The sequence below is a fragment of the Megascapheus bottae genome, chromosome 4 (genome assembly GCF_031878675.1).
Source record: "Megascapheus bottae isolate mThoBot1 chromosome 4, mThoBot2.hap1, whole genome shotgun sequence".
In the NCBI taxonomy this organism is placed as follows: Eukaryota; Metazoa; Chordata; class Mammalia; order Rodentia; family Geomyidae; genus Megascapheus; species Megascapheus bottae.
This window is the reverse complement of record NC_143512.1, coordinates 77950648-77966524: the sequence shown is the minus strand read 5'-3', so window position 1 is coordinate 77966524 and position 15877 is coordinate 77950648. Positions and strand designations below refer to the sequence as shown.

The 15877-nt window shown below is 39.4% G+C and overlaps 1 protein-coding gene across 1 annotated transcript in view; it reads left to right on the top strand.

The window, feature by feature from the left end:
* Trio (trio Rho guanine nucleotide exchange factor) overlaps nt 1-15877 on the top strand; it is a 289249-nt gene that overhangs the window by 147884 nt on the left and 125488 nt on the right. Inside the window, exons 14-21 of the mRNA XM_090332122.1 lie at nt 2760-2955; nt 3823-3989; nt 5838-5957; nt 7662-7853; nt 8265-8414; nt 10608-10722; nt 11818-11933; nt 15655-15777. Coding sequence (XP_090188248.1) covers nt 2760-2955; nt 3823-3989; nt 5838-5957; nt 7662-7853; nt 8265-8414; nt 10608-10722; nt 11818-11933; nt 15655-15777 — 1179 coding nt within the window. The remainder of the gene's footprint in view (nt 1-2759; nt 2956-3822; nt 3990-5837; nt 5958-7661; nt 7854-8264; nt 8415-10607; nt 10723-11817; nt 11934-15654; nt 15778-15877) is intronic.

Below are 15877 nucleotides of genomic sequence, written 5' to 3'. Positions count from 1 at the left end.
GCTAATTAAGTACAGGTAAGGAGTATGCATGTCTGTGGCATCATAGACCAAATGATGTTGAGAGTTTAGATGGCATACAGGCCACATCCCACAAACACCACCCTTGACAGCCTAAGTTTCTTGGAGCCAGACTCCAAGTAGTACAGGAGGAAATCAATCCACACTTTAGTGTCAGGCTGGAGTCAGGTGTGGTTTGTAGCTTTTCAGAAACAGTGGCTTAAGAATAGATAATAACCCATTCTCTTTAATAGTTTTAACACATGGAAATCTGTGCCAGGTAGCCTTGTCAGGGATCTTTTCTGTTCCCTAGGGAAAAGGCTCACCTCATTGTCATAGAAAATATGGAGTTAGGTTTATGGGAAAATAAAATTCTTCTGTTATTGGGCTCATCTGTTTGTTTTTGAAACCTCTAAAGTTTGTACAAGGGGGCTACAATTTAACATGTCCATTTAAGTGTCCAGTGCTTCTTGATCAGAGTCACCCCTTCCATTATTCTTTCCACCCTCATTTCTCTTTTTCCACTTCCTGTCTCATGTATGTACATTGAGTATTCGAACTATATTTGTCCCTTGTACACTTTTTTTTTTTTTTTTTTTGCCAATCATGGGGACCGAACTCAGGGCCTGAGCACTGTCCTTGGGCTTTCTCAAGGCTAGAAGTCTACCACTTGAGCCACAGCACCACTTCCAGCTTTTTTCTATGTATGTGGTGCCAAGGAATCAAACCTAGGTCTTTGTGCATGTTAGGCAAGCACTCTACCAGTAGGCGAAACTCCTTCCCCCCCTTGAACACTTTTTTAATTCATTTCTTCCTCTAAGATTTAGCCAAACTAAATCTTTCAGCTTGATGAGTGGATCAAAAAATGTGAGCTATATAAATACATACGTATATACAAATTTGAACTTGGCTCATATTCTAAAAGTCCCTCCTATGTCCGGTTATCAGCTGGAATAGCATGTATCAAAGCTTCTTTGGGTTCTCTTTTTAGAATACAGGCATTTCAGCTTATTTTCCACAGATATTTTTGGAAAGATTTTTCTAAATAAAATCTAATGATCTGAAAGAACAACAAAATGATTAACATATCATCATGACAGTTTAGTATATGTATATTTAGGAAGAGATACAAACTGTCTACAAATTTTGACGCACTTTTATGTTTCTTATTTCTCCCAAGAAACTGTTCACATTGTGACTGCACTTTTTGAATTTTGTTATTACTCAAATTTCTCTTTTTAATCTTTGTTTTTAGTTGTTGTTGTTCTCTATGATGCTGTTAAAAAGCTATAATGCTAAGCTTTGGAAGAAGATCTTTTCCTAATTGTCTTTTGGTTGTAGCCCTCAAGGGTTTTCTTTCTGCTCAGCAAAAGTCTTTAGATCCTTCACGTTTAGTGCATTGTTCGTTATGCATAGTTTGAGTATATTCTGAGCCTCTTGTAATCTCTAGTAGACAATGTTATACATCAGCCTCTCCAATCTGAAGGTCTGTAAAGAATGGCATTCTAAAAGAAAAGTCTCATTAGAGTAGAGAGAAAATGAAAGTTAGGATTGGTTATTCCCCTTCCAGCATTTTTTCCCTGAATTACTTCCTGGCTTAAATCTTATTAGTTGTACAATTTTATTAAGTACAGTGTGTTGTGTTATTAAATTTTATTAGTAATATAATGCAATTATATGTAAATGTAAATAATAAAAGAATAAATCAGGATGATCTGTGCCATAGGAATTTGGTGAACCTGAAGTGTTGATTATTTTCCCTGGAAATAATTGGATTCTTAGGCAAAAACTTCCATGTTGGCTTGGTTAATGTTCATATGGATAGAGGTATATATAGAAATATATAGTATGTTCTTTCACAAGAGGTTCTTTTCATTTTTAGATTATTATTTTTATACTTAGTTTTTTACAACTATGATGTAAAAGTTTTTAAACATACATAAAAGCAGAGTCAGAAGCACAATGGATTTTCTATATGCCTATCTCCCAGATTCAATAAGATTTACCACTCTTACTTCAAATAGCCTTTGTTTTCTATTGTGCTCACATTTCAGAGAGAATGCCCACTTCTCATTTCACTCTTAAATGCTTTCCTAAGTATCTCTCAAAAATACAACTATTGGGGCCGGGAGTTTGGCCTAGTGGTAGAGTACTTGCCTAGCATGCATGAAGACCTGGGTTCGATTCTTCGATACCACATGCATAGAAAAAAGCCAGAAATGGTGCCGTGGCTCAAGCTCAAGTGGCACAGAGCTAGCCTTGAGGACAAAGACAAAGGACAGTGACTCATCTTTTATGTCCACCTGTTGCCTTTAATTATTTTTTTAAAAACAGCTGTTAGTTGGATGCCACTGGCTCATACTGTAATCCTAGTTACTGAGGAGGCTGAGATCTGAGGTTATGGTTCAAAGTGAGCCCAGGCAGGCAGGTCCATGAGACTCATATCACCAACTAACCACCAAAAAGCCAAGTACAGCTATGGCTCAAGTGGTAGAGCTCTAGCCTTGAGCAAAAGAGCTCAGGAACAGTGCACATACTCTTGATTTCAATCCCCAGGACAGGTGTTCATGCATGAACTCACACAGGTGCACACACACATACGCCAGCTTTGATAAGGCTGTTTATTGTACCATAAAATGTAACCATTTTACATGTGCCATTTGTCTTTTTGGCATAGTCTATTCCTTAGTAAGCACAGTGATTTTTGGTACCATGTATTTATGTTTTTAGTCTTGATCTTAAATGCATCATTTCCTCATCAGATCATCTCAGACCTTGAGTCTTGGAATGATGAACTTTCTCAGCAAATGAATGACTTTGATACAGAAGATCTCACAATTGCGGAACAGCGCCTCCAGCACCATGCTGACAAAGCCTTGACCATGAATAACTTGACTTTTGATGTCATTCACCAAGGGCAGGATCTTTTGCAATATGTCAATGAAGTCCAGGCCTCTGGTAAGAAAGGTGCTTCTGTCCTATAACAACAGTGGATTATTTGTGTCATTGGAGGAATTCAGGTCTCAGTGTGATGACTGCAAATTCTGTAGCCCTTTTAGCTATCACTACCTGTTCTTTTAAGAAGAAATATTATGCATTTTATTTCATAGTAGTAGTCACATTTGACTTTATGGTTAGGAAACTTATTCATAAATACTGTCATGCATTATTTCCCTTGTCGTGAACATATTTCACAAAATAAGTTTCTTTCTTTCTTTCTTTTTGGGTGGACCATGGTGCTTAAACTCTGGGCCTGGCCACTGTCCCTGAGCTCTTTAGCTCAAGGCTACCACCGTACCCCTTGAGCCACAACCCCACTTCCCAGGGGTTAATTGGAGATAAGAGTCTCATGTTCTTTAGTGCCTGGACTGGCTTTGAACTGCAATTCTCAGATCTCAGCCTCCTGAGTATTTAGGATTACAGGCATGAGCTACTACGCTTGGCTATAAGTTTTATTTCTATGAATAAATCCTAACAAATGTTTTCACAGTATTTAGTTTTCCTTAGTTTATATTTTGCCAGTAGATGTCACTGCAGTTTCAGAAATTTAACTAGTGATAAGAATTTATTTAACAACTTCTTATACGAAGGAAAAATGTTATACTGCCACTAAATGGCAAGTGCATTTATTTGAATTCTGTGTATGTCTTCTCATACAGTAGTATGCTGAGAGACAAATAAAAACACGTCTGCTTGGATGTGACCCACTCCCACAGTGAAGTAGAACCCAGTGGGCAAGTCATTCACAGCCAATCTCTGCGTGCACTAGTTTTGAACAGGTGAAGATGAACATTGAATTTTAGGGTCTTCTTCACATGTCCTCAGGTGTGGAGCTGCTTTGTGATAGAGATGTGGATATGGCAACTCGGGTTCAGGACCTGTTAGAGTTTCTTCATGAAAAACAACAGGAGCTGGATTTAGCTGCAGAACAGCATAGGAAGCACCTGGAGCAGTGTGTACAACTTCGCCACCTGCAGGCGGAGGTGAAGCAGGTGAGCAAAGGGCAAAATGTGTGGAGGTGAGGATGCTTTAGGTCCTTCACATGGACAAGATGGGAATTCTGGCTGTCACTTATCTGGGAGGATCTTCCCTGACCACAGTACAACTTTCTTATATGTAAGATAATATTCCAAATCCCCAATGCAATATCTAAGGATAAACATTAAGCCAATGGCCCAACAGTGGTCGGTCTGTTGTGTCCCCTGCCTGGCAGCAGTAGCCCCTGAAAATCATAACATGAGGTTCTCCTGTCATTCATGGTCTCTTCCTGAAGATCTTGAGCACATTGTTCCTAGGCTAAGGAACTGTATGATTTTTTTTTCCCCAATATGGCAGGACTGATTTAAACACTGGAGCTTTTTCTTGAGTTATCAACATACTGTGAAGCATGGAAGAAAGAAAAATTGGACATGAAAAGGATTGTTTGGGGCTAAATGCCAAAGGGATTCCACAAGTAAATGTTACATCTCATTCAGTAGGATGAAAATCCTCAGATAAAGTGGCTCCCCATAGGAGAAGTGAGTCTGTGGTGATCTGTAGGTACATAGCCAGCCAGCCCCGCTATGGCTGGATGACCACCAGTCGTGTAAGAGATATGTGCAAACGCAGAGGCCATTCAGAAGTGTGCATACTACTTGTTATTAAAACTTTCTGTTATTACATTTTAAGTGAAACAAAGCACTGTGACCTGCCAACAAAATGTTTCTTTTTACTCATACCAAAACTATTTAAAATAAAGGAATAATTTGATGTTACTTGTAAGTAAGCTTTTTAAAAATACTTTTTTTCTATAGGACAAGTCAACAGGTAGTACATGTTAATGTCCATTTAATGGTCCTGTGATACAGTAGGCCAAAATTTTGGATATAGGTGGCTTTATGTAGTGATTGCCCTATAGTAGTTGTAGTTCTAATCATCACCTCAATATCCAGGCATTAGGAAAGGGGGAAAAATAACAAGAATAAGATGGTCTCTGTGTTAGAAAAGCAATATTGTCATGAACTCCCTCAGAGACTACAGCTTTGATCTCATGGGCTAGAATTGTAACATCCTATAAATGAGCTGAGAAGTTTTGTTTTTAGACCCACCCGAGCTTGTTTACTCCTTTCTTCCTTCCCTCTCTCTGTCTAGCTCTTTTTCTCTCTCTCATGCCAATGCAGGCTTAAACCTGGGGCCTTGACCTCCTGCTTAGTTTATTTTTTCACTCAGGACTACCGTTTGAGCTACATCTCTACTTCCCAACTTAGTTTTATTTTTAAGTAAATAAGAGAATAGTGTATAGATAACTGAGGTTCTTGGCTATAAATAGTTATCCATATTGAACTTCCACAGTATTTATGGCCTCTGCTGTCAAAATTGATTTGTGAGTGTAGACTAAAGAATCTCCTGTTGAACCCTAAGCCTGTACAGCACTGTGCTCCATACTTGGTTTATCTTGCCCTTAACTGAGATTAAATTAAACAGTTGCCTTTGTTGAATAGTTTGCAAATTTTCTGTATTCATTATGTCTGGAAATAATTGAAAGAAAGGAAAATTATTTCTCTTGAGCATCAGGGGATTCTGTATTGGTATGTTTGCTAAAAAGATCTGCAGACTATTCTGACCTATGCTCATATTAATAATTCAGTGCCCATCCCTCACTGATCACTAAAAACAGGACTGTAGTTCTTGTGGTTAGAGCTACTGAAGGAATTGGAACTATCCCAGTGGAATACTCAGTATTCCAGTATTTCATTCCTTCTGAGAGTCCCAGACCACCTTGCAAATTCACATTTTCTCACTTTTGTGCTGCAATGTGCCCTAGAATGGCTTCCACTTGGAGTTACCTGTGTTTCATTCAGGTGCTGGGCTGGATCCGAAATGGAGAGTCTATGTTGAATGCTGGCCTTATCACAGCCAGCTCACTGCAGGAGGCAGAGCAGCTACAGAGAGAGCATGAGCAGTTCCAGCACGCCATTGAGGTAAGGAGCATCCATCTCTGTCATCACCTAGAAGACCAGCCTGCCATCTCCATTGGAGCCAGAGACTCCTTTGTATCAATGGTAATTTCAGGAGAAAAATAGTACAGCAACCTCAGGAAAGTGATGATAGAAATCCTATCCAGATGTCTCATAACAGGCATATAAGTGGCTAGGATCCCTCTGTCCTGCTGAAAGGACTCTTGCAGGATTGATCGGTATTGTACTGCATCAGGGAGCTCAAGACATAAATGGTCTTCTTATACATATTCTTGCTATGTATCCAGCTTCAGCAAAGAGAGCAAAGAGAGCTCTTGGAGGTCTTATCAAGATCAGGTGCAAATTGTAAGTTCAGTAAATGATACTATCCCAATAACTCTTTATGACCTCTCCTTAAAAGTAGCTTATTTCATCATGACAAAGGTTGAAAGTCAATGTTGGGCCAAACTACCGCTGAAAGCTTTAGTGAGTTTAGTGTGTACATGTTCACTGTCAACAAACACACTATTTGTTTTTAGGATTGGTTTCTTTGGGGTTAGGACAGAGTTCTGGTGAGTATTCTTAGCTCAGAATAAAGTTAAAAGCATATAGAACAGTTGGTGACAGAAAGCTTGTTTTTGGTTCTATAGACATACATATGGTCATTCAGAGAGAAAAGTCACAGATACCGCTATATTCACTAAATTAACGTATTTTCATCTATTCAGTGCCAGTAGACACATATGGACGCTACTTCTTGAGGTATCAACTCCAGGCAGCTTTCGAAAACTTCATAAATATACTGAGTCAAATGTTACCTAGTGATTAAATTGAAAGGTTTTTTTTTGTTTGTTTGTTTTTTGTCAGTCATGGGACTTGAACTCTGGGCCTGGGCATTGTCTCTGAGCTCTTCAGCTCAAGGCTACCACCCTTCCCCTTGAGCCACAACACCACTAAATTGAAAGTTTTTTAAGTAGCGTGTCTGGGTTAAGTTTGAAGGTAGATATTATACTGAATGTTTTATGGGATCATTTCCATTAATTTCAAGTGGAATGGAAGATTTTGCCTCTCTGAATCTTAAATTTATTCTAGTCCTTGTTGCTTCTTGTGCTGAACCCTTTCTCATTCTTCCTTGGAGAGTTCTTGGTTCTCAGGCCCTCGTAAAGCCTGTTTTTCCCATGTGGAGATGTAGGCAAGACTGTTGCTGGGTTTGTCGTGTGATTTTCTTAGATTTATTACATGATAATAGACCTTCAGAAAATACTCTTCCTTTATATTTTTTCTTTTCTTCTAAACATCACTAGTGCTTTAAAGAGTTTTCACTGGAGTCTAGAGCTTCATTTGAAAATGAAAATAAAAGGTGTTAATTCTGGCCTTTATTCCACTTGTTCATTTGCCTCTAGCAAATGAAATAATAAAATTGGAACATTTCATGGGCTTTTTTTTAATCACTTGTTGAATGTCTTTTCTGCTGTTTCTTAGCTAAGAACCTACTGCTAAGATTTACTTTGTGAGGTCTTAATGTAGTTCATCCTTCATTATCTAAACTGAATATAATCTCAGTTGTGTCTAGCTAATAGAACTTTTTTTACTGGATTGGATACAGATCATTTCAGAAGCATTCTAGTGAGTATTCACTGAAGTTGATTCTCTACAGTGAAAAACATCCTGGTTCCTTCAGTCAGCACATGAAACCCAGCTGAATAAGCTTCTTGTCTTTTTCCCTAGAAAACACATCAGAGTGCCCTGCAGGTGCAGCAGAAAGCTGAGGCCATGTTACAGGCCAACCACTATGACATGGACATGATCCGTGACTGTGCTGAGAAAGTGGCCTCGCACTGGCAGCAGCTCATGCTCAAGATGGAAGACCGCCTCAAGCTTGTCAATGCTTCTGTTGCCTTCTACAAAACCTCAGAGCAGGTCAGGAGAGAGATTCATTCCCTGCTGATACTTTACCTTGGACTTGATATTTGTGGGACCGCTCAGTCATCCTTAATATGCTCATTCACATTGAACCAGTCTGTTCCAAGTTAAGCAAGAAGGACACATCTTGGAATTAGAATTATTATTGCTACCTTATGTATCAAGGAATAATTGGTTGGAAAGTAGTTATGAAGATACTTTTCTTGTAAGTTTATGATTTGAAATATACCAGAAGGAGATAGGAAATTTAGCTTTGTTTTTGTCCTTGCTCTAAAATGTCTTCTCGCCTGCCTTGATCTTTGGATTTGTCCTTAGCCAAGGAAAGACTGTGGCTATTTGATTGGTAAAAGTGCTTCCAGTGATGTTGATCATATGCTGTGGTCCTAAAGCATGAACTTCTTCCCATAGGTATGCAGTGTACTTGAGAGCCTAGAGCAGGAGTATAAAAGAGAAGAAGACTGGTGTGGTGGAGCGGATAAATTGGGCCCTAATTCTGAGACAGACCATGTCACTCCAATGATCAGCAAGCATCTGGAACAGAAGGAAGCATTTCTGAAGGTATGGAGCTGACTGTATTGGGGACTAGTACCTCACTGCACAGACCCAGAGGGCCCACTTGAGGACTGTAGAGAGTGTCATGACTGTTAGCTAGGATGGACCCCTGCAGCCAGGCATGGGTAGCCCCCATACTTCACTTTTCTCACTTGTGTAGAAAGTGATGGGGTAACAGCATCCGCAATAAGCAAGTTAATGAAAGAAAAGTTTAAATTTTTTTTTCCATGTGAGATTGAACTGATTTTTGTAGGGAAAGAAATAGAAGCCACCTGTGTGGCTAAAGATTAGTAGATTCTGGCATTCTGCACATTAGCAGGATCCCATCCACCCAGGTTCATCTGAAGTATAATTGCTGCAAGTTGAAAACTTTTCTCAGGCAATTCTGAAGACAAGAAGATTAAGTGACTAGTTGGTTGCTTGACTCAATGTTTATATAATTTATAATAAACTTCCTTTGAAAATTTAGCCTCTTTAGGAATACAGGTTAAGTCTCAGAAGAGAAAATATAGGGTGTGGTAGACACAAAGCACATGTGACTTGCTCAGAGGACTGGTATTTACTCTCTATGAAAGAATCTGTCGGGTAATGGGGACCAAGAAATGTGAAAGGGTATCAATATATGTGAATTAATGCACCTTCTATCTGGCAAATATCATGTAACCCTTTTATTAATTACAATAAAAAAACAGAAAGAAAGAATCTGTCATATTCAGACTGGCTGTATGCTTTCTATATAAGAAGTTTACATGAGAGCTTTTTCAAGACTGTTGTCATAATTTTTACACACATCATATTTATACAATTAAGTCAGAGTTGGGTCTTCAAAAGTGGTGAAAATATTTAGAAATATTTGACACTAAGTGTTTCCACATTCTCCAACTTTTAAAAATGTCTAAGATTTTGCTTGGCACCCCAAATTGGACCTGGAAAAAATAAGTGAGATGTTTACTTTTCCTTGTTACTTTGTGGAGTTTAGTTTTCACATTGCATCGACATTCTGTTTCCTAGTTTATCATTTCCTGTTGCATTTAATAAGGCAGTCCTCTGACAATTATTTTTACTCTAGGAAACTAAATTATGACTCGGCATCTGGCAATGTATTTTCTGCTTCTACCATAGTGATTTTTCTTTTTAAGGAAGTTAGGAAAGCCAGTGTGGTCTCCACAGGTAATAATAGGAACTATCTCAAACAAGGCCTTACAACTCCTGCCATTACCTTGTTACTGTGATGCCAACCACTAGTAAATTCTTGAGTTGGAATCACTCTTAATGTGGCTTTCATGCTCCAGAATCCACTTGGTAGAAAAGAAAAATCACTTGGTTAATACAATTAGGAAAGATATTTAGATAAAATTACAAATGTAAAGTAATTATAGTGGTTTGCAGCTGCTGGCTCACACCTGTAATTCCAGCTACTCAAGAAGTGGAGGAAGATCAGAATTTGAGACCACCCTAGAGACAGCAAAGGAAAGAGGATCTCGGACCTGAGTCAGCTCAGACAAAAGTAGATAAACTTATCTATAAAGAAAATTAAAAGCAAAATGGGATTCAATCACTGCCTATATTTACTAGACAAACTTCCAACACCCATGTACTTTTGCCATTGCATCCATGGAATTTGTGTCCCTGAATTAGTCCCTCGTGGATACCAGGAATCTTCTGTGCATTAATGAAATTACTTGGTCCATTCTACTACATCAATATATAAGCCAGTTAATCTATTATACAATAACACAACCACCTTAAAACATAATGGTTTAAACCAGGGATTGGCAAACTAAGAACCAAAAGCTAAAACAGAGCATATTTACTCATTTAGATCTTGATGGCTGCTTTTACCTAAGATGTCATGAATGGAAAGTATTTATTCCCTATCCCTTATAGAAATCCATGCACAGGGCATGCATAGCTGAGTCTTACAATAGCTCAGAGTTTTTCTTCAGGCCTATGTCAAGTATTGAATGGGGATGCAGTTGCCTGAGGGCATGCCTAGGGTGGGGCTTCCATTGTTCTTTGGCTGCCTTCCTTTCCCTACCTGTCTAGAAGCTTATCAGTTGGGAATAACTTTTTAATTGAAACAGGATTTCACACACATTTTTTTTTTCAAACAGGTTGTCCAGGTGACATGAGCTAAAGACATGAACTAAAATTTATATTTCTATAGGTCACATTAACACTATTACTGTTATTTCTTAGGCATGTACGCTTGCTAGAAGGAATGCAGACGTCTTCCTAAAATACCTGCACAGGAACAGCGTCAACATGCCAGGAATGGTGACACACATCAAAGCTCCAGAACAGCAAGTAAAAAGTGAGCAGCACAGGGTGGCTTTGAGTCTAGGACTTCAGTTTATTTATTGTTCACATCATGTTGGTAAAATACTCATTCACGGTGTCTGTTTACTAATACAAAAGAATTATATAGGGGCTGATAACAGATTAAAAAATGCACAAAGGAAATACAGAATTCAAGTTGATATGTATTACTATTAACTATTTCTCAAAGTAAATGAGCATATGAGTAAGAAGAAAATGAAAACTATAATATATATAGACAAACTATTTTGAAAAGTAGATTCAAGAAGTGTACCAATAATATGGCTATAAAATGTCTCACTAGTTCAATCCAGTCCTCTGAGTTTAGCAAGTTCTATTCATCTAAAACCAAGTAACACCTATCTTCTGTGTAGCTAGGATTACAGGCATGAGCCAAAGGCTCCCAGCCCCAATAATTTCTTTTTGCTTTTTATGTCACATTTTGATGGTGGTCCTGGTTGCTTATGACATTTTTAGTTTTTCTGTATTAAGAAATTTTTCCTTCAGCTTCATGTTTCTCTGCTTCTTCGTTTCTATCTTCATGCTTTGAAATAAAGGTTTGTGAGAATGGAAAATGAAATAGCTATAGCAAACAAATACACCTGTATTCAGGGAAAGGAGCATAGCCTAGTGGTAAGAGTGCTCGCCTAGCATGTGCAAAGACCTAGGTTCAATTCATCGCTACCACATACTCAGAAAAAGCTGGAAGTGGTGCTGTGGCTCAAGTGGCAGAGCACTAGCCTTGAGAAAAGAAAAACAAAATGTCCAAGGACAGTGGACAGTGCCCAGACCCTGAGTTCAAACCCCAGAACTGGCAAACAAACAAACAAACAAAAAACAATGACGAAAAACTTGTATCTATGTAGTGCTCTACCATTTTGCTTTTTCCTTTCTTCCCTCTCCCTTTCTTCTTAGCATATCCCACTAATACAACCAGCCTGAGATGTTACAGGCCAATCATAAGTTTTTACTGGTGTTATAATTGCTATGGCATTTGTATAAATGTCTAAAAAAATGTGAGATTTTTTTTTAGATGTCTTAATGGATAGTAAATAGCACCAATGTACACCTTTCCCATTTTTTCTCTTAGATATCTTGAATGAACTCTTCCAGCGGGAAAACAGGGTATTACACTATTGGACCATGAGGAAGAGACGGCTAGACCAGTGCCAGCAGTATGTTGTTTTTGAAAGAAGCGCCAAGCAGGTCAGCAGGTTAAGCTCTCCCTCCTCCTCTTCCCCCTCATGTTCAAAGCTACATCAGATAGCCAGATTTTGTCATAAAAGCCATTCAAAAACATCTTGCCTTTTAAATAACAGTTTCACATTGTGGTGAAATTATGACACTTGGTATTTTTGACCCTCAACCAATGTGCCATATAGTCTCAGCTACTTTTACCTCACATTTAAGACAAGGCAAGTACAACTAATAATTAAAATTATTACTTAAAGAATATTGTAAAAGCTGGGCCAGGGCCGGAAGTGTGGCCTAGTGGTAGAGTGCTTGCCTAGAATGCATCAAGACCTGGGTTCAATTCCTCAGTACCACATATATAGAAAAGCCAAAAGTGGTGCTGTGGCTCAAGTGGTAGAATATTAGCCTTGAGGAAAAGGCCCAAGGACAGTGCTCAGGCCCTGAGTTTAAGCCCCAGGAAGTGTGTGTGTGTGTCCTGAGTTTAAGCCCCAGGACGTGTGTGTGTGTGCACGCGCACATGTGCCCTGAGTTTAAGCCCCAGGACACTCGTGTGTGTGTGTGTGTGTGTGTGTGTGTGTGTGTGTGTGTGTGTGTTGTAAAAGCCTTTGCCCTGTGATTATATAAATCAAGATTTGCTTTTATATTTATCTATTCGCATTTTCTGGGAGGGGGTGGTCATGGGGCTTGAACTCTGGCCTGGGCTCTTTCCCTGAGCTCTTCAGCTCAAGACTACCGCCCTACCCTTGAGCCAATCCCCACTTCTGGTTTCTGGAGGTTACTTGGTGATAAGAGTCTCAGGTCCTTTTAGGTCCTTTTGTGCCCATGCTGGCTTTGAACCTTGATCCTCAGATCTCAGCCTCCTGAGTAGCTAGGATTACAGGGGTAAGCCACTGCACCTGGCTCTATTTTTAAGACAGGTTTATCTTTTAGATAAAGTCAGTCTAAAATTAAGTTAGAATTGTGACAAAATTTCTAATTTGAAATTGTTTTAAAAGGTTCTTGCTTGGCTGAGACAAAGATATAAAAGGTGGGGGGCGGGGGACAGGTGCAGTGGTTTAAGCCTGTAATCCTAGCTACTCAGGCTGAGATCAGAGGATCAAAAGGACGTGGGACTCATAACCTCTAGGAAAGAGAAGTGGGGCTTGGCTCTAGGGTAGAGCGATAAGAGCTCAGGGACAGCACCCAGGCTGAATTCAAGCCCCATGACTCACCAAAAAAAAAAAAAAGATAAAGGGGTATATTTGGCATGTCCCCTTCTGGGAGTAAAGTCACTGGGAGTAAATTGCTTTTGTCAAGATCATTAGTCATGAAAGATAGTTTAGGGTACAGTCTGTTTAAACATTCTGTCTAAATTCCAGCCACTTCCCTTTGGCCTTCATAGTAGGGTAAGAATGTATATATTAGTAATCCCTAATGGGGGATTACTATGAGGAGGAAAATGCAGAAGAGAAGGCATACTTCTACTATACCTATGGAGACAAGGTCCTAGCTGGAGGCTCACTCAGACCTGAACTGTCCTCTAAATCCATATGTGACACTCTGAGCCTACCACGAAGGAAGCAATCAGTAAAAACATTTTGAAGATTTTCCTCCCATAGTTTTTATACCTAGGGAATAGATTTGATTACCATTTGATACATTAGTCTTATGGGAAATTGGGACAGAGGGACTTGGCCACCACTGCTCCTTTACCCTGAGTTTGGTAAATTAGTGTTTATTGGTTGTGGATCTGGAGCTCTGGTGGCCTTTTTCTCATCATGACTTGACTTTACTAGATACAGTACTAATGAAACAACAATGAGGTGGCTTGTTGATGTTGAATTGTACTTGCTTTTTTTTTGCCCGTCAGGGGCTTGAGCTCACGGCCTAAGCACTGTCCTTGGACTTTATCAAGGATAGAGTTCTACCACCTGAGTCTCAGCACCACTTCCAGCCCTTTTCTATGTATGTGGTACTGAGGAATCGAACCTGGGTCTTCATGCATGCTAGGCAAGCACTACCACTAGGCCAAACTCCCAGCCCTGAATTGTACTTTCTTAACTTTGATTTTAAAGATTGTTCAAACATAGTTCAGACTAATTAGAGGACTGCTTTGGTTCCTAACTAGAAATGGTTCTATATTTTTTCACATATGTCTTTATTAACTGTTAAAAGACAAGGTATCACTCAGGAGAAGCAAAAATGCTAATTGTCTTGGCGCAGAAGTTAAGCTTATACCATTACTGATGATGACCTGCTAGTCCTGCAGCCCTCCCAAGTTCTGCTCCATACCACAATCACTGCATTCCAGTAATTACTGCTTACTGATAACAGCCTGAGTTCCCTCACTAATTTCATATTCTCAGTGTAGAACACTGAGGTTATTAAGTCTATGTCACTGTCCCTGATGGAAGTATGGAAAGGGACTTGTCCCCCCCACACCCCCCCCACATTGCTTCTGGACATGTTCTTCCTCTTGGGCATCTCAGGCCCCTCCTTCCAGGTTCTCCTCTTATCTCTACTCTGAATGCTGCCTTTCTCTGGGGCTTAGTTTGTGCTGTTTTTGTTTCTCTTTCCATTCTTTTTATCTCCCTCCCTGGGGTATCTCTCAGCCCTGACCTTCATTTCTGGTCTTCAGAATTGTCAATCCCAGGTACCTCCTTGACATTTCTCTTTGACATCTACTTTGGCCTGAACAGAAGCAAAACACCAGAAGCCTCTGCTCGGTACTCATTTAAGAGGGACCAGGTGTGTTGTTTATACTCCTTTTTCCTTATCTTCCCACTTTTACTTCTTTGAGTCTGAGGGATGCTAGAAGTGTCTCATCTCTGCCTTTCCCTGTTCTATATTGTCTTCTAATCTGGATCTCTTCCCCTTCTACTAACTCTTAATTCCTTTTCTACATAGCAGCTGCCTTTGCTTTTCTAAAGAAATCTAAGCTCTGGCTGTGACATCTTATGATCTGTGCTACCCTCCACATCTCACCTCCAGTCTCCTGCTTTCTTGCTCTGTGTCAAGCCAAACTCGCTCCACTCATAGCCATGTCATGTATGGATCTCTCTGTTACTCCACAGCCTCAGGTCTTCACTTGGAATACTTTCTCGACCTCCTTTTGATATGGTCTCTTAATTGTCTTTGCCATTGCAACTGTCTTCTGAGAATTTCCTTCTTGTTTGTTTTCCTTTCTGATCTACAGGCTTAGAATTTGCAACAGGCTTTTATTCCCAAAGACCTCCTGGCATTGGCGCCACAGTACATGCTTAAGAAATTTGCTGCATGATTAGAGAAATTGGCAGAGATGACCTTGATTCATATCAGTATTAATACTGTTTTAAAGATAGGATAGCCATGGGCAAGCATGACAGAAGTAAATTGCCCGTCTGGAAGCTAAACTTCCTAGTGGTTACAATTTACTTTCATTTTTGCTATGACATGTCCCAAACACTGGACATTTAACACTGTAAGGTTCACAGACCACTCACTATTCAGATCTTCTCTGTATTCTTGAAAAGTCATCTTGGTTGTGATTTCTTTCACTGTACTATCTGCCTTTAGAATAATTCATGGCTATAAGAAACTTAACTTTTTATTGTTGCAACAAGAAGTGACAAGATTATGCCCTATTTTTTCCCCTTTGGAATTTTGATTTTCTCATTCAAAAAAGATGTTTCTCCAAGGGGGTAGCTTGTATATACAGGATACTCAGTAATTTTGTTTTTCTTGTTAAATATTTTTCCATTCTTTCCCTCAATAGGCTTTAGAGTGGATCCATGACAATGGGGAATTCTACCTTTCCACACATACCTCTACAGGGTCCAGCATACAGCACACCCAGGAGCTGTTGAAAGAACATGAGGAGTTTCAAATAACTGCAAAGGTAAATTCCTTCTGGAGTGGACTTTGCACAGTGACCTGGAAGGTTTTCTAGATTTTTTCCAAAATAATTTAGAATAAGGCATTTCAGGTAGGTGAGTTAT